This window comes from Mercenaria mercenaria, chromosome 13 (genome assembly GCF_021730395.1).
Source record: "Mercenaria mercenaria strain notata chromosome 13, MADL_Memer_1, whole genome shotgun sequence".
NCBI classification, from domain to species: Eukaryota; Metazoa; Mollusca; class Bivalvia; order Venerida; family Veneridae; genus Mercenaria; species Mercenaria mercenaria.
In genome coordinates this window covers 53,149,434-53,173,333 of record NC_069373.1, presented here as the reverse complement: position 1 = coordinate 53,173,333, position 23,900 = coordinate 53,149,434, and the positions used below count along the sequence as shown (strand labels likewise).

The 23,900-nt window shown below is 36.7% G+C and overlaps 1 protein-coding gene across 9 annotated transcripts in view; it reads right to left on the bottom strand.

Moving 5' to 3' along the window:
- The window catches only part of LOC123530508 (pre-mRNA-splicing factor ATP-dependent RNA helicase DHX16-like), a 213,701-nt gene that overhangs the window by 87,408 nt on the left and 102,393 nt on the right, over positions 1–23,900 (bottom strand). For all 9 annotated transcript variants that reach the window (XM_053521852.1, XM_053521853.1, XM_053521854.1 and 6 more), the window contains 4 exons: positions 13,488–13,672; positions 12,624–12,815; positions 4,674–4,784; positions 3,285–3,400 (listed from right to left, as the gene is read on the bottom strand). In XM_053521852.1, coding sequence (XP_053377827.1) covers positions 3,285–3,400; positions 4,674–4,784; positions 12,624–12,815; positions 13,488–13,672 — 604 coding nt within the window. The remainder of the gene's footprint in view (positions 1–3,284; positions 3,401–4,673; positions 4,785–12,623; positions 12,816–13,487; positions 13,673–23,900) is intronic.

The window sequence follows — 23,900 nt, the reverse complement described above, 5'->3', positions numbered from 1 at the left end:
GAGTTACAGAGCGGACCGAAACAAACTGATATGACCTTTGACTCCTAAGCGTGACCTTGACTTTGAAGCAAGACATCCAAAACATGTGCTCTGCACATCGTCTCGGTGTGGTGAACATTTGTGTAAAGTTTCCTTGAAATCCTTCAAGGGTTTCAAGAGTTACAGAGTGGACAAGAAATTGCTGACGGACAGACGGACGGACACCAGCGTCATAACATAATACGTCCCTTCGGGCATATAAAAATGTTTAGAATGTCCTGTTTAAAACGTGATTGTACAAAATGTGGTGTAAGTAACATAAAGTTGATGGAACAAGAATTGGATGATAGTACAAGTTTTGTAACCTGGAACAGGTATGAGTATGTTATTTACAGGTAAGAAAGACAGAAATGGTAAAGATATAAACAAGCGGGCCAAGATGGCCCTAGGTCGCTCACCTGAAAAACACACCATAACAGTCCGTGTAAACATGTTTGACTAGTGATTTCATGGAAACAAATATTCTGGCCAATTTGAATTAAGATTGGACCAAAAATGTGGTCTCTTGAGTTTAAATAAGTATTTTCTTAGATATGAACTAGTGACCTGGTGTTTGACCCCGGATGACCCATATTCAAACTTGACCTAGATTTTATCAAGGCATTCATTCTGACCAATTTTCATGAAGATCAATAGAAAAATACAGTCTCTATTGCATACACAAGGTTTATCTTTGATTTGACCTATGACCTACTTTTTTGAACCCAGATGAACCATATTCAAACTCTACCTAGATTTCATAAAGGCCATCATTCTGACAAAATTTTATGAAGATCAATTGAAAAATACAGCCTCTATCGCATACACAAGGTTTTTCTTTGGTTTGACCTAGTGACATAGTTTTTTTACCCCAGATTGCCCATATTCGAACTTGACCTAGATTTTAAGAAGGCAATCATTCCGACCAAATTTCATGAAGATCAATTGAAAAATACAGCTTCTATCGCACACACAAGGTTTTTCCTTTATTTGACCTAGTGACCTAGTTTTTGAACCAGGATGACCCATATTCAAACTTGACCTAGATTTTATCAAGGCATTCATTCTGACCAATTTTCATGAAGATCAATAGAAAAATACAGTCTCTATTGCATACACAAGGTTTATCTTTGATTTGACCTATGACCTACTTTTTTGAACCCAGATGACCCATATTCAAACTCTACCTAGATTTCATAAAGGCAATCATTCTGACAAAATTTTATGAAGATCAATTGAAAAATACAGCCTCTATCGCATACACAAGGTTTTTCTTTGATTTGAACTAGTGACCTAGTTTTTGATCCCAGATGACCCACTTTCAAACTTGGCCTAGATTTCATCAAGGTTATCATTCTGACAAAATTTCATGAAGATCAGCTGAAAAATACAGCCTCTAACGCATACACAAGCTAAATGTTGACAGACGACAGACAGACGCCAGACATCCAGCGATCAGAAAAACTCACCTGAGCATTTCTCAGGTGAGCTAAAAAGCAACAGTTTGTAAAAGTTACTTCCACAATGAAAGAAATGTGGGATGACATCAAAAACTCACTTTCAAATTTTCCACAAACAATTTTTTGTGTCATTGGCAAAGACAACAACTACATAGTATTGTAGATAATTTACCGGAAGGGCATGCTGTCATGGTACATGATTACTCGGAGGACTTCAAGTGTGAACTTCAGGACGAGATTCAATCTGATTATTTTTCACGAAATGAAGTATCTATACATTAACTGTTTTATATCGCCATGAAACAGAAAATACTGAATCAAGCTCGACGCATGTACCAAACATTGTAAAAGAATATGCTTTTGTAATTTTTGAAAGTAATACTCATGACAGAGATACAATTCACCATGTTCGCAAACTTTTGATCGAATCTTACCTGAAAGATTAGTTGAAGTAAGATTTAAAATATGTACAGGAATTTAACTGAGGTCAGGTGATGTTTGAAGATAAGGAATGGTCACAGTTTACATCTGCATTAGTATCAAGTCATTCTAGTAAGGGATATTGATGCTAGACGAAGCGTTCCCATTTGGTTAACCTGGTACGGACGGACGAATGGACGGACGGACAGACTGACGGATGAACAGACAGGACAATCACTATATGCCTCCTGCATCAGTAGATGCCAGGGGCATAATAACCAATTTTTACAAAGTCAGGGGCCATAACTCCCACATGACTGAATGAATCCGGACGCGAAACCCCAGGTGCACAACTACACATGCTGACCAACATTCCTGTTAAGTTTTGTGACTCTACATCAAATACTTTTGGAGCTAGGCGTGACACAAGATTCTCGGAAGGATGGACAAGGGCAAATCTATATGCACCCTTCCTACCCCACCCCCTAAAGTGGGGGCATAAAAATGACGACTCCGGTGCTATTTCCACTTATAAAAAGATTGCCTTTCCACTGTTTTTTTCCATTCCTCATAATCATGTACTGTACAATGAATTTCTTGCAAAAAAAGTGAGTGAGTATTTGTTTTGGTTAAGCCATTCAAATACTTGCAATCTTTTCTCTTTAATGCTAAACCCTTGACATTAAAAGTACAAAAACTCATATTCATTTTATTATATGCGTTGAAAGGACAGAACCGTAATTTGTGCATTGATAGTTAACCATGTTATAAAAAGAACATGTTCCCTGTGACTAGAAGAGAAATATGCCATAATGTTACAATGTAAGTCTATGGGAAATCTATTGGTGGTCTCTAACCAAAAGATAACTGGAATTACTAAGTATTTCACAAGAAATTTTGAGGGTAAAAAATCTCCTTACTGAACCCTATGAACACTGAAAAATGATCTTTTATTTCATTTATGGACAATATAGTTCTTATTGGGGGTTTAAGTCACCATGACATAAGTCATATGGCAAATTTCCAGACTTAAATGGTGCAGGAAGACCCTAGGTGTTCCTCCAAGCATTATATCTGACACCAGCAACACCTGTTTACACCTACCAACCTTCAGCAAGCACACTGGATGACTTCTTTAAATGAAAGAATTCTAAATACCAAACAAGATGTCAAACGCACAGAAGTGATCGGCAAGTGATTTGAAGTCAGTAGCTTTAACCACTCCTCGAAGGCATCAAAAGAGGAAGTATATTTTCATTCAGTTGCATGATCACCTTCCTGCATGGGTTTTTCTTAGAATAAGAAACACTTCTCCAAAATTGAAGGAAAATATGCATTTAAATAAATATGCAAGGTCAAAGTTATACAATATCAACATAAATATACCTGTAGGTCTTGAGATCTGGCTCACTGAGGAACTCTCTTAACAGCATACCATCTGTCATATATTTTACTACAGTTCTTTCTGACGTACAGTCCTCAAACTGGATACTATAACCAACCTATATAAAACAGACAGTCCAAAATATATCTATAAATAGTAGCACAAAATAATCATCAAACTGCTTGCTTTCTGACCTAATGGCATATTTCTTCAACAGAAGCAAAGCAACTAAAATTTACTTGGTACTGCTTAGTATATATGTGCCAAGATTTTATAAATCTGAGCTAAGTTCAGCAACAATTAAAAAACATTCTATCAAAATATTGTTAATTATTTATTTCATTTTTGAAAACAAGTACATAAACCAGAGTATTTCAAAATCTCCAACATTTGCATTTTTTTATTTCCCCAACTTTTACATTTGTTTTTCCACCTTCAATAATGCAACCCAAAGCATTGTGTATTTAACCTAATATCAAGTTGATAAAATCCCATTCCCTTGCATCATCTTTTCACTAAAAGTATATAGGAATTTTAACAGCTCTAACATCTTTACCAGTTGGTAAAAACATAATTCCACTGTATATAGCATCGTATACTTGTATTTAGTCAAGATTCTTATCTTTCAGAGTAGGTACACATAAAGACTGCTATAAGAGACCACCATTCTTTGTTTTATACTTGAAGTAAGAAGCCCTTCATTGGTAAAATGTCTATTCAATTATCAGGAGCATCATTATTTACAGTCTTATACCCCAGTCACACATACGGTGCGGATAGCTAAGTTTAGCCACGGATAGAAACGTAGTAATCCGTATCTATCCGTACCTTCAAGTAGTAATCCGTATCAATTCGTCCCGCTCAGGTATGGATCGATACAGATTACTACGTTTTTATCCGTGGCTAGACGTAGCTATCTGTCCCGTAGCCCTGTGTGACTGGGGTATTAGGTAAAATGTACATCAACTTCCAAGGTAAAATGTATATCAACTTCCATGGTAAAATGTACATCAACTTCTCAGGAAAATGCATATCAACTTCCCAAGAAAATGTATATCAACTCCCAGGTAAATGTTTATCAACTTCCCTTGTAAAATGTACATCAACTTCCCAGGTAACTGTATATCAACTACAGTCAAACCTGTGTTAAAGACCACCTCTAAACAAACACCACCTGGCTCTAAAGACCACATATTTTGTTTCCCACTTTGACATTTACAGTGTATTTTAATCTATGAATAAAGCCCACCTTCAAATTAAGACCACATTTTGGCTCTGCCAATGGTGGTCTTTGTAGACAGGTTTGACTGTATACAGGTAAATTTATATCAAGCTCCTGGCAAGTATCAATATTCGTTAAGTTCTCAAGTAAAACGTAATTAAAATCTAACCTCATTTCCAAGTTTGAATCCCATTTCTTCTGCCACTCTAGCTGCTACAGACATTGCTGCCACTCGCCTGGGCTGTGTACATCCAACCTTCATACCATCTTTACAATAACCCTGTGAGATATATGTTACAAAAATTGGGAAGTGCTGCATTAAACATTCAAATATGTACAGGTGTTAACAATCAATTTAATAATTAATCAATTATCTTCTTCATTAACAGTTTATAATTTACTTTAAGAACCTGTTACAATAATTTTGATAGGTCTGCTGCAGTGTACTATGAAATAACTATGAAACAAGAGGGCCATGATGGCCCTATATCACTCACCTGTTATCATTGCACTTGAGGACAAGAAGGTCCTCAGAAAAAATATCCAAGTCCAAAGGACAGGAACTACAAAGGGAAGAAATTTAACCAAAAAGAAAAAAAAAATCTTAAAAGGTACAGATATGTCAAAATACACCTAAAAATTGGAGGTACCATCCATGTTGTACCACAGAAAAGTGGTCTCAGTTTTTCCCTACAGCCAATAATAAAAAAGTTACTCAAAATAAGCTATTTATAGTAACGTAAAATGGAAGTAATTAAAAAGAAAATTATTGTAAGTGAACAAAAGAAGGATCTGCCAAATAAATCTGTTGACATAAATGAAATTTCAGATCAGTATCTTCATTGTTACGGAGATATACCCATTTTAATTTGAAATAAAGGGAGGTAATTTGACATAAAATCAGCCCATAGTTATCTACCGTGATTGGCTCAGTCCAACTAATGACAATAATGAAATTTCAAATAAGTCCTATAAGTACTTACTGATATAAATCCATTTTGATTTCAATCAGGGGAGGTAATCAGATATAAAACTAGAGCTATCACTAAAGGTGATGAATGTACCCCCCCCCCCCGCATGCACTGACACAGTACATTGCAATTTGACACACACAAGACTGCATAATTATGTGGACTGTATGTATATAGACTGTATGTATACAGTATAGTAACAAAAAACAAAGTCCCATAACTATGCAGAATAGTTATCTAAAAGAATGTAACATGCACCATGCACAACTAGGGTTGGTACTGATCACTTGTGTAAAGTTTCATTAAATTGTGTGCAAGGGTTTGGTAGATTAGGCACGCACAAGATTGCATATGCAGACGTATGTACATAGTATGTTAACAAGAAACAAAGTCCCATAACTCTGCAATTTTTGTCGCTGAAAGAACCTAACATGCCCCATGCACAACTACTGTTGTTACTGATCACTTGTGTGAAGTTTCATTAAATTGTGTCAAGGGGATGAGGAGAGATGGTGCGCACAAGATTGTGTCTATGTATATAGTATAGTAACAAAAAAACAAAGTCCCATAACTCTGCAAATTTTTTTTCTGAAAGAACCTAACACACCCCATGCACAACTACTGTCGTTACTGATCACTTGTGTGAAGTTTCATTAAATTGTGTCAAGGGGATGAGGAGAGATGGTGCGCACAAGATTGTGTCTATGTATATAGTATAGTAACAAAAAAACAAAGTCCCATAACTCTGCAAATTTTTTTTCTAAAAGAACCTAACATGCCCCATGCACAACTACTGTTGGTACTGACCACTTGTGTGAAGTTTCATTAAATTGTGTCAAGGGGATGAGGAGAGATGGTGGCGCACAAGATTGTGTCTATGTATATAGTATAGTAACAAAAAACAAAGTCCCATAACTCTGCAAAAATTTTTTCTAAAAGAACCTAACATGCTTCACGCACAACTACTGTTGGTACTGATCACTTGTGTGAAGTTTCATTAAATTCTGTCAAGGGGATAAGGAGAGATGGTGTGCACAAGATTGCGTCTACGGACAGACGACCAGACGGACAGACAGACAGACAACCTGAAACCAGTATACCCCCTCTAACAACTTTGTTGTCGGGGGGTACAATAACTCTGGAACCTACGATTGGATCTGATTTGTCATGGAATCCAAGATTTATTGTTGTTGAAGATATTTTGGAAGTTTGTATCAAATAAAACCATAAATGAAGTCTCTATATGGCTGCAAAAGCCAAAATAGCCAATTTTGGACCTTAAGGGGGCCATAACTCTGGAACCCATGATGGAATCTGCCCAGTTCAAGAAAGGAATCAAGATCTTGTGGTGATACAAGTTGTGTGCAAGTTTGGTTAAAATCAAATCATAAATGAAGCTGCTATTGTGCAGACAAGGTCAAAATAGCTAAGTTTGGCCCTTTCAGGGGCCATAACTCTGAAACCCATTATGGGATCTTGCCGGTTCAACAAAGGAACTGAGATCTTATGGCGACACAAGTTTTGTGCAAGTCTGATTAAATTCAAATTATAAATGAAGCTGCTATTGTGCAGACAAGGTCAAAATAGCTAATTCTGGCCCTTTCAGGGGCCACAACTCTGAAACCCATAATGGAATGATCCAGGGTTGTCAATAAGAACCGGCCGCCGGCCGAAATGCACGGTTCAAATGGCATTTGGGCCGGTTCAAATTCGCAAAAAAAAAAAAAAAAAAAATCGGACCTGAAAACCTTAACCGCCAACCATAGTATTTTAAAAGTTTTTTTCACGATTCTGTCACGAAAATATAATTTGTATAAAGAACTCTCCATCCAGTCTAAAAAATCGATATTACCCACGGTCGTTTCCGTTCATAATTAATACACAGCGTGTCATCACGGGCGATGTTCATTGAATCTTAATTGCCGAGGTGTATTTCATACATTGCCACGTGCCTGTCGATCTTTGACTCGAGTTAAAATACGCGATAAACCAATGACAACTTTGGATGTAGAACGCGTGACATATTTTATCGGAAGAACTATTTAAGCTCCGCCTTTACAAATGATGATATACATACATTATAACTGACAAAATCCAAGCTAATGTCAAAGCCATGAAAATCATGTTTCATGGACTGAATTAATATTAGAGATATACATGAAAAATATTCATCAGTTATCGTAGTGTCAAAGTTATATTTTGTAACAAAAGCTACGGAAGAAAGGGTGATGGGACATCCGCGATAATTTCCAAAAATTTTGAAATTATGAGTGACGGTCCCGATTTAAAAGAAAAAGACAACAAAAAACAAACAAGATCACTAATGGTGACAAATGCCCCCGCAGCACCTTGACCTTTGACCTGGTGACCCCAAAGTCAGTAGGGGTGGTGTACTCAATAAGTACTATCAGCATGTGAAGTTTGAAGGTCCTGGGTGAAGTGGTTCGCATGTAAAGTGCCTTCATGCAAAAAGTTAATGTTGGCCCCTGTGACCTTGACCTTTGACCTGGTGACCCCAAAGTCAGTAGGGTTGGTGTACTCATAAAGTACTATCAGCATGTAAAGTTTGAAGGTCCCGGGTGAAGTGGTTCGCGAGTAAAGTGCCTTCATGCAAAAAGTTAATGTTGGTCCCTGTGACCTTGACCTTTGACCTGGTGACCCCAAGTCAGTAAGAATGGTGTACTCAATAAGTACTATCAGCATGTGAAGTTTGAAGGTCCTGGGTGCAGTGGTTCGCGAGTAAAGTGCCTTCATGCAAAAAGTTAACGTTGGCCCCTGTGACCTTGACCTTTGACCTGGTGATCCCAAAGTCAGTAGGGTTGGTGTACTCATAAAGTACTATCAGCACGTAAAGTTTGAAGGTTCTTGGTGAAGTGGTTCGCGAGTAAAGTGCCTTCATGCAAAAAGTTAATGTTGGCCCCTGTGACCTTGACCTTTGACCTGGTGACCCCAAAGTCAGTAGGAGTGGTGTACTCAATAAGTAATATCAGCATGTGAAGTTTGAAGGTCCTGGATGCAGTGGTTCGCGAGTACAGTACCTTCATGCAAAAAGTTAACGTTGGCCCCTGTGACCTTGACCTTTGACCTGGTGACCCCAAAGTCAGTAGGGGTGGTGTACTCAATAAGTACTATCACCACCTGAAGTTTGAAGGTCCTGGGTGCAGTGGTTCGCGAGTAAAGTGCCTTCATGCAAAAAGTTAACGTTGGCCCCTGTGACCTTGACCTTTGACCTGGTGACCCAAAAGTCAGTAGGGGTGGTGTACTCAATAAGTACTATCACCACGTGAAGTTTGAAGGTCCTGGGTGCAGTGGTTCGCGAGTAAAGTGCCTTCATGCAAAAAGTTAACGTTGTGACTAACAAACTAACTAACGAACGAACGAACGGACGGACAGTTGAAAACTAATATGCCTCCCTTTGGGGGCATAAAAATTTATCCACAAGCTCCTTTATATTTAATAATCCAACATCGCTTATAACTAATCTGTAAACAACAATTTTCGGATATTTTCACACCTATTTACCTGTGGAGTGCTGTTTATAACAAAGCCAGGTGTTGATTTTAATGTGTGACAACTGAGACAGATATTTTTTAAAATTTTATATAAAAAAATTTAATCACAAACAAATTTAGATCAGAAAAATATTGGCTTTTACCTTTTTCTGTTAGTTTTTGAAATCGAAAGTACAGTAGTTGTCGCGGTATCAGCCGTTTTTTTTTTTTTAATAAATATTTCTCTTAAATCATTTTAATAAGAGGAAATGTCACAGTAATTTTTTTTTATCAGATACTGTCACTTGCTGTTAAACTGTCTTTGTACCATCATAATTTGTCAAACACATCCTTTAAAGTGGAGATTTGGTCAATGTCTATGAAAGTGTAACAGTATCTGGACATACAATTTTGGATATCTGGACTTTGATCAATAAAAAATCAAGGCTAGGGGTTTTGGATATGGATAGGTGGGTATGAGAATCAAACAGTTAATTTTCTATACCTAAACTTGTATTATTTCTAACCCTGTATATTTTGTTTTGATGGTTCTAACAGTGACATTTTTGTCGTGCCAAATTGTAAAAATTTATCTTGGGAATCTTGTTCCCCACAAAAGAAATATGAGTACAGGTTTAATTCTCAGTAGAATTTTGAATTTAGATATACAGGAGTGCAATAACTATTTGATTTTGCAAAGAAGTACAACAAAGAGTTGAAGTGTGATGCCAAGTTAGATATTAGCATTTCAAGACTTGAAAAATGCATTCATGAACATGAAAACTCACTTTTATCATTATCTCCAAATTTACCAGGTGAACTCATAAAAATGTGAAAAAAAGGGTATATTGTATTTAAAAATGCAGTGGAAAAGATGTTCTTAAATGCTTTCAAAATGCCCCAGAATGCAGGAAATGAAGCGCTGAATTTCAAAATTTTCGCACCCCCTAGATGGCCGCCTACTTTTCTATTTCAGCCTGTTCAACAAAAACTTATTGACAACCCTGGCCAGTTCAAGAAAGGAACCGAGATCTTGTGGTGATACAAGTTAGTGCAAGTTGGGTTAAAATCAAATCATAAATGAAGCTGCTATTGTGCAGACAAGGTCAAAATAGCTAAGTTTGGCCCTTTCAGGGGCCATAACTCTGGAACCCATAATGGAATCTGGCCAGTTCAAGAAAGGAACAAAGATCTTATGGTGATACAAGTTGTGTGCCAGTTTGGTAAAAATCAAATCATAAAGCTGCTATTGTGCAGACAAGGTCAAAAAAGCTAAGTTTGGCCCTTTCAGGGGCCATAACTCTGGAACCCATAATGGGATCTGGCCAGTTCAAGAAAGGAATCGAGATCTTATGGTGATACAAGTTGCGTGCAAGTTTGGTTAAAATAAAATCATAAATGAAACCACTATTGTGCAGACAAGAAATTGTTCACGGGCGGACGAACGCACGGACTGACGACGGGTGATCACAAAAGCTCACCTTGTCACTATGTGACAGGTGAGCTAAAAACTAAGAAGTTCTGTAGAGCTTAATTTACCGTAGATACCCATGTATAATGCGCACCCCCGATTTTTGTCCAAAATCCTGGGGAAAAAACATTTTTGGTCAATTCTGAGGTGGATGGAAACCGAAAGTAGAGTTTACATCGACACCGGTAATAAATCTTATTTCGGCAGCGGAGAGCAGCATCGGCAGTAATTCATTTTGCTGTGCGTCCTGCGTCAAAGACGCGTATTTTTCATCGGGGACGCGTTAATTTAAAATGTGTGCAGCCGCAGGACGCAAACAAAATTTACCTTATCACCGTTCGATTTATAAAGCATAGGGCTTGAGCTAGGGAGAGACTTGAGCGAAATAGTCGCTTTGTAGCTCCCCACTTCGCTCTAATCTAACATCAAAGCAAAATTCAAGTCGCCCGATTTTTTTTATCCACACTCCACCAGTTATCCGCTATCAGCCTGTTGACACTTCACTGGAATATACGATGGCATAATTTAAGCTCCGCCTACTTCAGATTACCGAAAAGTGCGAAGGTGACACTTGTTTTGTAAACTGACTGTTGATAAACAAAGCAGTAGAGATTTATATTACCGGTACATTAGCTTACACATGCTTTTCTGACCTTTAGAAAGTATCTTACCTTGACTGGCTCGAATAATTTCCTTAAATCCACTTATTTTTACTCATATTTTTCAAAACCAAGACTTTAGAAACATAATTTTAATCACTGACACTTTCTGAGATTAAAATAACAACTGAAATTTACCCAAATTTTTGACACTTGCATCAAATTTAGAAATTGGGTTAAACATGTTTGACAACTGTTTCTTTTGATGTGAGCCGACACCAGCAGATCAAAGAAGACAGTATTCGAGTGATGTCATAGTGATGTCACTGCTGTTGACATGTATTTAATTCACATACTTGTTATTTAAAGTGACTGACTTTGAGTGCATTAGCACTGGGAGCTTGATTTATTTTCTGCTGATATGGAATTAACATTTTTAATTGATTGTATTCATAGTTAAAGGGTTTTCTTGGTTTGGGCAATCATTGCAAGAGTGAAAAAAACTTTAATTTGCAGTTTAATCACATTAGATTCACAAGGTTTACAAAGATAAGAAAACAGAATCACTGACATTTTCAGTGAATTTATTTACTTTAAATTAATAGACTTAAACAAAGACAGGAAATAATAAAAATAAGTTATGTTATATTATTATATATTAAGCATATTTAGTTCCTTTTTCAACTTGCATGACTCATTACTCACTGGCTGGGACTCATTGTTTCAAAATATGTGAGTCCCATGGACTCGTATCTTCAGATTTCAAAATGAATCACTGATTGGTCTCGCAGTACTATCGATTTTTGTTTTCTCGAAAATAAAACCAGTAAAATATTGTTTTATTTGTTGTTTTACCTTTTTAATAAACTATTTTGAATAAATAAACAGCAGCTGATTCAATATTTCGAAATGGTATCTTTCAAAATGACATGAGCTTCTCAATTCAAACCAATAACAAAAGGTGTGATAGTCTTTTTGTCACGATCAAATAGCCAGTAATTACCGGCAATTAACGTGTCACCTCGTGTCAATTATGTTGTTCACAGTTTGATCTCGGTTAAAGATAATTCTCGATCTTTAATTAGTATCATAATTTTTGTGATTTATCAACATTTCTTTCATCAAAATACTTTTAAATTTAAATGAAATTCATTTTGTTTGAAAGAAAAATAAACCATTCGATCTTTTACGGAACGTAATGGCAATCTTAGATTTTAGTGGTGACAGTAAGCGCGGGGAGTAGTTTCCCTTTACCAAAATGGCAAACATCGGTAACAAACTTGTTCTGAAGTTGGAAAATTGTCTATACCTGTGTATTATGCGCACCCACGATTCGGGGGTGGTCCCGGGGGTCAAAAAGCTGCGCATTATACATGGGTATCTACGCTACTTACAATTTTGTAGAATGGAAAGGATTTACCTTTATATGGAGCATGGATAAGACCAGTTACTTCCCAATGCCATACTACTGAATTTTCATAATCATATTCAGTTATCATTCGAACAGGAATGGCTGATTAGGACAATTACTTTTCAATTCAGGATTTATCCCTAAGTATAGAAAGCATAAGTCTTTGAGCAACTTACAGCTTTATACAGATATTGAGGTATTTGTGTAGTTTTTCCTGACCCAGTCTCTCCCTCAATTATGAGGACCTGGAACTGTTCCACAGCCTCCAGTAAACCTTGTTTAAATGGATATATAGGTAAATTTCTCTGTGTTTCTTTGATCGACAACTTCTTCTTCTGTGATTCAGACATCTCTTGTTCTTTCCTGCCCTGAAAACAAAACCAAATTAGTCACATGAATATCATCCTTAAAAGCTTAGCTTGAAATTTTATCACTCCAGGATCCAAGCTCATAAAACTTTTGTTTGTAATCCAGTCTTAGAATGCAATCTTACCATTGGTCAACTTCAAGCTTATGCTAAGCAACAACCAACTAGATGCCTGGAGATTTAAGACAGGTTTAAGTACAAAGCTTTATGACCTTGGACCAAGTACACAAATGGTTGCTTTGGAGCAGTCTTGAAATTGACCAAAGGATAGGCTGCATGATGAAACATGATAACAAACTCAGTTGGTTTTTTTAATCTTGAGCATATTATACATTTTAAATCTTTCAAAGTTCTAAGAACATAACATTGATGGCATCAATGTTATGTTCTTAGAACTTTGAAAGATTTATTAATTTGATGCTGAAATGCAAAAACAGTGAAAATACCAAATAAATCAAAACCTTTTCTAGACAGACTTGGATGCCACTGTGTGATATATTTTGCTTTCTTGGACATAATTTTGGGAAAACCTTGATAATGCAAACAATGTCAGAATAAATGTTGATCATGCGTCTTTTGAGACAAACAATGAATGCCAGTAAATTTATACCATAGGCTCAATTTTATGACTAATTGCACTATTATTTCTATGCTAATGAGTTAAATATCTAACTTTTTCAGTGATGGTATCCGGCATCTGTAAGGCTTGGACAAATTCAATCTCCTTGTCCATGATTACATCGTATTCTTTCACTTTGTTTTTCTCTTTTGCTTTCTGTTTGGAATCTTTGGCCCCAAATGTCATGAGTGCTGCCCCAATATGCTCTTGCTCCCATTTCAACTGTTCATAATTAGGGCCTAAAAGACATAAAATATGTATTGTAGATAGGATATTTGTTTGTTTCAATATAAAATCGAAATAACTTTCAGTTACAGAACATCAGATGCATTAGGACTGGTTTTGTTTCTAATCTTTATCCAATGACTTACCAGATGCTCTAAGCTGCGCATCAAAACTCTTCGCTGATGATACAAAACAGGGATCATCCTAGGTCAAAATTTTAGGGAGAAGTGACTCTTCTCCACAGAATTTAGGGAGAAGTTGAGGAATTTAAGGAGAAGAATCGGCATAGCATTCAGTTTCCTGCCTAATATATCCACTTTCTATGGGTCTAGCTGTAACTTATAAACAGTAATTATTTAAGGAAAGTGATTTTTGCATTATCATTTTCATGAATTTCTAAATAAAGTATAAACTTAGTTATGAAGGACTCATACAAGGTTTAATCAATTTAATATATAAAATACTTTTTGTGCTAGGTACGTCACAAGGTGAAAATGTGCATTTTTTACTATTTCAGGGGCCATAACTCTAAAAATAGGAGGCGGAGCCATACCAAAAGTATGAGGTGCACAAGTTCATATCATGATAAAGACTCATACAAGATTTAATCAATTTATATGAATTACTTTTTGAGCTAGGCTTGTCACAAGGTGAAAATGTTAATTTTTTACTAACACTGGATAACCCCCTATCCTGAAGCCCGCTGGAAATGTAACCCAGCTGTAAATTGGTAGGTAAAGTTTTTCATTTATTTCTATTAAAACGAAGCAAATTCTTGCAAATCAACTTGACAGTTTTGTCAAGGAATGACCATGGCTTACATTTACAATTTCTGGGCCAAAAACGATCATTACGTTTTGAGATATTTGCTAACAGTTTCTTCAGTTTGAAAAATCAAGCAAAAATCCAAAGTTTTGCGCAAACTGTTTTGTTTATGAACAACCTGTGAAAACTTTCATCATCTGGTTTAACGGATATGTCCTTTCCGAACACCTGTGTGAAGTTTCCGTGTTCTACGTTATTCCTGAAAAAGTATATTAGCCATTAGATAGGCATGGTCAAGAAAAAAAGACTGTCGAAAACAGCCACTGTATTTGAAATAGGCAGTTGTTGAAGTCAGCTGTCGGCTATCGAGAATACAGCTGTATAAAAGTAAAAAAACTGTCTTGTAGACATGTTATATGCCCCGTAGTGTCTCTTCTTTATGAATATTTTGTATCTGTTTAGTCTGTCTGTGTTTTTGCAATTTCTTTGAATTCATCTTTCACTTGTGTAAAATGTGTATACTTGCAGTCAGTAAACAGTTTGTATATACTTATGTATGGTCCTTATTGCCATGTCGAGTAATTCTGGTTGATTTCATTATTATTGTCCTTTGTTCCTTTCGTCTGTTTGTCCGTCCGTCTGCCCACAGTGTCTTGTCCGGGCTCTGATTCTACATGCATGGACTGAGTTTTAAGTATTGATTTTTAAACTTCAAACATGTGTTACCAATGATACAAGTATCAGTGAGGCCCATTCATTAATGACTACCTCCAATGTCAGTATAACAAAAAAAAAATCTAACACAGAGCTATAAATAAGTATTTTGTGTCAGACTGGCAATTCCTACATGCATAGACAAAATTTCAAATATATTGTGTCATATAGTAGAACTTTTCTTTTCATGTGGTTTTATTTGATAGCTGACTGTGTAAGATCGTAAACAAGCAAAGAAGAGTTCCGATCTACCTTGTTATATGTTGATTAAAGCTACATGTGGCTGCCATGTTAAGAAATAACTGATTAACAGTCATGTGACATTTTGCAAAGTTCTGCTTATTTAGATTTGAAACAATCGTTTTCAATCGTTTGCCTCTATACATCAACAACTTGCAGTTTTAGACCATAAACTAGAGATGCTTTTGAGAAAAGCGCATGTCTCCCACAACTGCCCCTATGAAAAATGTTAGTTTCTCTAGATGTTTTAGATGAGTGGATCCAATTAGATGGTCTGTATGAGTGGATCCAATCAGTAATTCAAGGGCCATAAATCAAAAGTGCCTGGGTGGATTTGGCTAGTTATCAAACCTGGGTAAGGTATTATGGCCAAACACATTTTGTTCAAGTTTGGTGAAGATCGGATGAGAAATGTTCGACTTACAGTGCGGACAAGAGTAAACAGACAGATTTTTTCGGTAATTCAAGGGCCGTAACTCTAAAATGCCTGGACCGATTTGGCTAGTTATCGAACTTGGCCGAGGTCTCATGGTCAAACACATTTTGTTCAAGTTTGGTGAAGATCGGATGAGAAATGTTCGATTAAGAGTGCGGACATGAGTAAAAAGGCCAATTTTTCGATAATTCAAGGGCCGTAACTCCAAAATGCCTGGACCGATTTGGCTAGTTATCGAACTTGGCTGAGGTCTCATGGTCAAAAACATTTTGTTTAAGTTTGGTGAAGATTGGATGAGAAACATTCGAATTAGAGTGCGGACAAGAGTAAAAAGACCGATTTTTGGTAATTCAAGGGCCGTAACTCCAAGACGCCTGGACCGATTTGGCTAGTTATCGAACTTGGCCGAGGTCTTATGGTCAAACACATTTTGTTCAAGTTTGGTGAAAATCGGATGAGAAATGTTCGACTTTGAGTGCGGACAAGCTTTGTGACGCACACACACACACACACACAGACTGGAGTAAATCAGTATGTCTCCCACACCACTGTGTGGTGGGAGACATAATAAACTGGTTTTCATTGAAAAGGTATTTATGAATAAAACAAAATGGCAGATTTACATTAGGAGCAATTAAATAACTATGTATGAGCAAATAAGATTATACACCTATCAAGCACCCCACTAAGAATACTTCAAAACAAGAACGTGCATTTGAGATTAATTAAAGATATTGAATTCTTCAAACGAAATTCAAAGGACTGACGGCCAGAAGCAATCATTTGCACTTGCAAAACCCATGGTGAAATTACTTTCTGTAGTAGCCCGGAGGCACCTGTAGTGGTTTTCCTCCACCATCAAAAGCTGGCAAAATGGCAATATGTACTACATTGCTTCAGTGTAACTGCAAAAAAATATATGGTTGGCTTTCGCATGGCGGAAAAATGGCAAGAATGCGTGAACTAGGTTAAAATTCAGCTTGAATGTGAAGGAATATAGCCATAAAGCCTCTTGAAATGAAAGTGCCATTTTTAAAAATATTACGTTTCCGTCAAATCACTGCCAGTAATACTTTTTACATACAAAAGTATTCAAAATCATCGGAGTTAATGGATAGTCTATAAATGTTAACATCCGAGTTCAATGACAGCACTAGCGGCCGTTTTCGACAGTCTTTTTTTTTTCCAACCATGCCTATTGAACTGCTAATATACTTTTTCAGGAATAACATAGAACCCGTAAACTTTACACAGGTGTTTCAAAAGGACTCATCTATTAAACCAGATAATAAAAGTTTTCACAGACTGTTCATAAACAAAACAATTGGTGCAAAACTTTGGACTTTTGCTCAATTTTTTCAAACTGAAGAGACTGTTAGCGAATATCTCAAAACTAGGGATGGGAACGAATATTCGAATATTCGAACATTCGAAAATCGGTCGAATATTCGAATATGAAAATCAAATTCGAATATTCATAAATTATTGTAATTATTTTTTTCAAAATTAATATCATTGATTTTAGGCAATATGAGCATGCTAATTCTACAGAATAAAACCATGTCATGTTAGTTTATCGCGTATCAAAAGATGTCCAATTAACAAGAAAATAGCAATGCATAATTGGCAGGGGCCATCGTTATGGATTAACAGTTTGCAACAGCCGTCATTGTGTCAGATGCATGTCAAAAGATGTCCAATTAACAAGAAAATTGCAATGCATAATTACCTGGGGTCATCGCTACGGATTAACAGTTTGTATTAGGCGCAAATGTGATATATTTTTATCTTTTGTTCATTTTTATTGGCACCTGTTTTATGTAACAAGTTGTAGAATTTTTTTTTCGAAAACAATACCAAACTTGTAGATATTGTCGATTTTTTCACAATATTTTGTACGACGTTTCAGACCATCCGCAGAATCGGTTTTCATCCCCAATCGGCCGTATTCGAATTAAAAATTGAAGTAGTTAATAATAAAATCAAGAAAAACATATGACTGATGCATAAGTTCATGTTGAAGGAGGTTTAAGTCTGCCTTACTTGCATTTTACACGACGATTTTTACACGCCGATTGAAATTTTTCAAAATGGCGGCGGAAATACAACAGCGCGTCATGTGTTTAAATGGGGCAACCTGCTATATTTAGATAAAATTGCGACGGTCTAAATTATAATCGTTTTGATTTTTTGTATCATTTTGAAGCTAAAACACTGAATTAGTTAAATATGGTCATGATTATATTGACAGAATCGTGAAATAAAACGCTAGGATCGGCGGGTTTTGCTATGTAAGATCGGGTTATCCGAAACAAACATTTTTTGACCTTATTTATGATGATCCACGCTTTAAACAAATGAATACGTTGTGTATATGCCAATCACTTAATAAGAATTTAAAGCTTCCATTAAAAATAACCGAATATGGCAAACCGAATATTCGAATATTGATTTCAGTATTCGTTCCCATCCCTACTCAAAACGTAATGATCATTTTTGGCCCAGAAATTGTAAATGTAAGCCATGGTCATTCCTTGACAAAACTGTCAAGTTGATTTGCAAGAATTGGCTTCCTTTTAATAGAAATAAATGAAAACCTTTACCTACCAATTTACAGCTGGGTGACATTTCCAGCTGGGTTACATTTCCAGCGGGCGTCAGGATAGCCGGTTATCCAGTGTGTTACTATTTCAGTGGGCATAACTCTGAAAATAGGGGGTGGAGCCATACCAAAAATATAAGGTGCACAAGTTTATATCATAATAATATTAATTATTGGGTTTGTTACTGACCCTCTACGGAAATATGTAGGGTCAGTAATACTCAGTATGCTTTATAGGGAGCTCGGCTTCACCTCGCCCTCTATAAAGCATACTGACCCTACGTATTTCCGTAGAGGGTCAATAACAAACCCAACTAAAATTGCTTTTGTAAAAAAGCGCATGTCTCCCCCAATGCAAAGTCCTATAGGCAAGAAGTCAATAGGGGTCAGGAGCGAAAGTCAAAGAGATACTGATGGTTGGCTGCAATAGGGATCATCTACTCGGCATGTCCAGTCATCCCGCTAAGTTTCAACACTCTTGGCCTAGTGGTTCTCAAGTCACTGTTCAGGCTCCTGTGACCTTGGCCTTTGATCAAGTGACCCCAAAATAAATAGGGGTCATCTACTCTGCATGTCCAATCATCCTATTAAGTTTCAACATTCTAGATCAAGTGGTTCTCAAGTTATTTTCCGGAAATGATTTTACATGACTAGGTCCCTGTGACCTTGACCTTTAATAGACTGACCCAAAATTCAATAGGGGTCATCTACTCTGCATGTTCAATCATCCTATGAAGTTTCAACATTCTTGGTCAAGTGGTTCTCAAGTTATTGATCAGAAATTGTTTTCCATGTTCAGGCTCCTGTGACCTTGACCTTTAACAGAGTGACCCAAAAATCGATAGGGATCATCTACTCTGCATGTTTAATCATCCTATGAAGTTTCAACATTCTGGGTCAAGTGGATCTCAAGTTACTGACCGGAAATGGTTTTCAATGTTCTGGCCCCTGTGACATTGACCTTCAATAGAGTGACCCCAAAATCAATAGGGGTCATCTACTCTGCTTGACCAATCATTCAGGGTTAAGTTGTTCTCAAGTTAATGATCGGAAATGGTTTTCCATGTTCAGGCCCCTGTGACCTTGACCTTCGACGGAGTGACCCCAAAAACAATACGGGTCGTCCCCTCCGTAAGCCCTACCAACCTATTAAGTTTGAAGGTTCTAGGTCAAATGGTTCTCCAGTTATTGCTCGGAAATGAAGTGTGATGTACGGACGGACGGACATGGCAAAAACAATATGTCTCCCCCAGAGGGTGTGGGGGGGGGGGGGGTGGGGGGAGACATAATAATTGATTTGTTTTATCGACCACTTAATTACTTCTCCCGGGCAAGTAGGATAGCTCCCTCATTCATTGAATAGTCAACCTTAAAATTTAAATGTTAAATCAAAATTAAAGAAGAAATATTTTGCCTTAACTCAACAACAACTTTATTTTATTGTTTTAATTTTTCGCCATTTTGAATTGCAATTCTCATATAGGGTCACCCCACTGACCCTCTGTAGAAATATAGAAGGCAACCACGTGACAATACTCAACCAATGAAAGGGCTAGAATCTGGTGGGAGGTAAAACAAAGACTCATGCAAGGTTTCATGAATCTACATATCAAATACTTTTTGAGCTAGGTGTGTCACAAGGTGAAAATGTGCATTTTTGACTATTTCAGGGGCTATAACTCTAACAAGAGGGCCATGATGGCCCTATATCGCTCATCCGAGTACCATTGCTTTAACCAAAAAAAAAAAAAATTCTTACAAGGTACAGATATGTCAAAATACACCTAATACCCCAGTCACACATACGGCGCGGATAGCTACGTCTAGCCACAGATAGAAATGTAGTAATCTGTATCTCTCCGTATTGATACATAACTGAGCCGTACCTTAAAGTAGCAATTCGTACCAATCCGTACTGCTCAGGTACGGATCGATACGAATTACTACGTTTCTATCCGTAGCTAGACGTATCTATTTGCACCATATGTGTGACTGTGGTATAACAAGAGCTGTCCGTAAGACAGCGCGATCGACTTTTCTCAGTGCTTGACTCTGAATTAGAGCTTTGCCAGTAAAAAAAAATTCAAGTTAAAAAGGGACAAAATTCTGTCAAAATTCAAATCAGGGTTATGGGAATTGTGTCTCCTGGTGTAGACTTTGATAGAAAATAACTATTTTGAGTTTCAAGTCAAAAGCTTTAATAGTAACAGAGATATTTGACTTTATCAAAATTTTTATCAAAAAATTCTAAGTTAACAAGAGCTGTCCATAAGACAGCGCGCTCGACTTTTCTCAGTGCTTGAGTCTGAATTAGAGCTTTGCCAGTAAAAAAATTCCTAGTTAAAAAGGGACATAATTCTGTCAAAATTAACAGAGATATCTGACTTTATCAAATTTTATTTTAAAAATTCTAAGTTAAAAAGGGGCATAATTCTGTCAAAATTCAAATCAGAGTTATGGGGATTGTTTCTCCTGGTGAAGACTTTAATGGTAAATAATTATTTTAAGTTTCAAGTCAAAAGCTTTGATAGTAACAGAGATATTTGACTTTATCAAAAATTTTAACAAAAAAGTCTAAGTTAAAAAGGGGCATAATTCTGTCAAAATTCAATTAGAGTTATGGGGATTGTTTCTTCTGGTGTAGATTTTGATGGTAAATAAGTATTTTAAGTTTCAAGTCAATAGCTTTGACAGTAACAGAAATATCTGACTTTATCAAAAACTTTAACCAAAAATTCTAAGTTAAAAAGGGGCATAATTCTGTCAAAATTCAAATCAGAGTTATGGGGATTGTTTCCCCTGCTGTAGACCTTGATAGTCAATACCTATTTTAAGTTTCAAGTCAATAGCTTTGATAGTAACAGAGATATTTGACTTTATCAAAACCTTTAACCAACGGCGACGGCAACGCCGGGCGAGTGCAATAGCTCTACATTTTCTTCGACAAGTCGAGCTAAAAAGGGGTGTAATTCTGTCAAAATTCAATCAGAGTTGTGGGAATTGTTTCTTCTGGTGTAGATTTTGATGGTAAATAAATATTTTAAGTTTCAAGTCAATAGCTTTGACAGTAACAGAGATATTTGACTTATCAAAAACTTTAACCAAAAATTCTAAGTTAAAAAGGGGCACAATTCTGTCAAAATTCAAATCAGAGTAATGGGGATTGTTTCTCCTGGTGTAGACTTTGATAGTTAATATCTACTTTAAGTTTCAAGTCAATAGCTTTGAAAGTAACAGAGATATTTGACTTTTATCAAAAACTTTAACCAACGGCGATGCCAACGCCGACGGCCGACGCCAACGCCGGGGCAAGTGCAATAGCTCACATTTTCTTCAAAAAGTCGAGCTAAAAATTGGAGGTACCATTCATGTTGTACCACAGGAAAGTGGTCTCAGTTTTTCCCTATGGCCAATAATAAAAAAGTTACTGAATAAGCTATTTATAGTAACATAAAAGGAAAGTAATAAAACAAGAGGGCCATGATGGCCCTATATCGCTCACCTGTTATCATTGCACTTGAGGACAAGAAGGTCCTCAGAAAAAATATCTAAGTCCACAAAGGACAGGAACAACAAAGTGAAGAAATTTAACCAAAAAGAAAAAAAATTCTTACAATGTACAGATATGTCTAAATACACCTAAAAATTGGAGGTACCATCCATGTTGTACCACAGAAAATTGGTCTCGGTTTTTCCCTACGGCCAATAATAAAAAAGTTACTAGAAATAAGCTATTTATAGTAACATAAAAGGGAAGTAATTAAAAAAAAATTATTGTAAGTGAACAAAAGAAGGATCTGCCAAATAAATCTGTTGACATAAATGAAATTTCAGATCAGTATCTTCATTAGTTACGGAGATATACCCATTTTAATTTGAAATAAAGGGAGGTAATTTGACATAAAATCAGTCCATAGTTATCTACCCTGATTGGCTCAGTCCAACTAATGACAATAATGAAATTTCAAATAAGTCCTATAAGTACTTACTGATATAAATCCATTTAGATTACAATCAGGGGAGGTAATCAGATATAAAATAACTCTGGAAGCTACAATTGGATCTGATTTGTCATGGAATCCAAGATTTATTGTTGTTGAAGATATTTTGGAAGTTTGTATCAAATAAAACCATAAACGAAGTATCTATATGGCTGCAAAAGCCAAAATAGCCAATTTTGGACCTTTAAGGGGCCATAACTCTGGAACCCATGACGGAATCTGGCCAGTTCAAGAAAGGAACCAAGATCTTGTGGTAATACAAGTTGTGTGCAAGTTTGGTTAAAATCAAATCATAAATGAAGCTGCTATTGTGCAGACAAGGTCAAAATAGTTAATTTTGGCCCTTTCAGGGGCCATAACTCTGGAACCCATTAAGGGATCTGGCCGGTTTAAAAAAGGAACCGGGATCTTATGGTGACACAAGTTTTGTGCAAGTTTGATTAAATTCAAATCATAAACGAAGCTGCTATTGTGCAGACAAGGTCAAAATAGCTAATTCTGGCCCTTTCAGGGGCCATAACTCTGGATCCCATAACGGAATTTCGCCAGTTCAAGAAAGGAACCAAGATCTTATAGTGAAACAAGTTGTGTGCAAGTTTTGTTAAAATCAAACCATAAATGAAGCTGCTATTGTGCAGACAAGGTTAAAATAGCTAATTCTGGCCCTTTCAGGGGCTATAACTCTGGAACCCATATCGGAAACTGGCCAGTTCAAGACAGGAACCAAGATCTTATGGTGATACAAGTTGTGTGCCAGTTTGGTAAAACTCAAGTTATAAATAAAGCTGCTATTGTGCAGACAAGGTCAAAATAGCTAATTTTGGCCCTTTCAGGGGCCATAACTCTGGAACCCAAATGGGATCTGGCCAGTTTAAGAAAGGAACCGAGATCTTATGGTGATACAAGTTGTGTGCAAGTTTGGTTAAAATAAAATCATAAATGAAACCACTATTGTGCAGACAAGAAATTGTTGACGGATGCACGCACGGACTGACGACGGACGAAGGGTGATCACAAAAGCTCACCTTGTCACTATGTGACAGGTGAGCTAAAAAAAATATTGTAAGCAAACAAAAGAAGGATCTGCCAAATAAAAACAAGAGCACTGCAATGCAACACAAATGCAGAGCAATATTCACATAAAACAAAATCGTATAACCTTTGACCCCTAAGTGTGACCTTGACACTGAATTTAGCCATCCAAAACATGCACTCTGCACATCCTTTCAATGAGTGAACATTTCTGTCAGGTTTCTCTAAAATCCATCAAGGGGTTCAAGAGTTACAGAGCAGAAGGGAAATTGCTAACCAACACACAGACAGACAGACAGATGGACACCGAGGCGATAACATAATACGTCCCTGCGGGCGTATAAAAAAGAATGGAGATCTTATGGTTATACAAGTTGTGTGCAAGTTTGGTTAAAATCAAATCATAAACTAGAGATGCTTTTGAGAAAAGCGCATGTCTCCCACAACTGCCC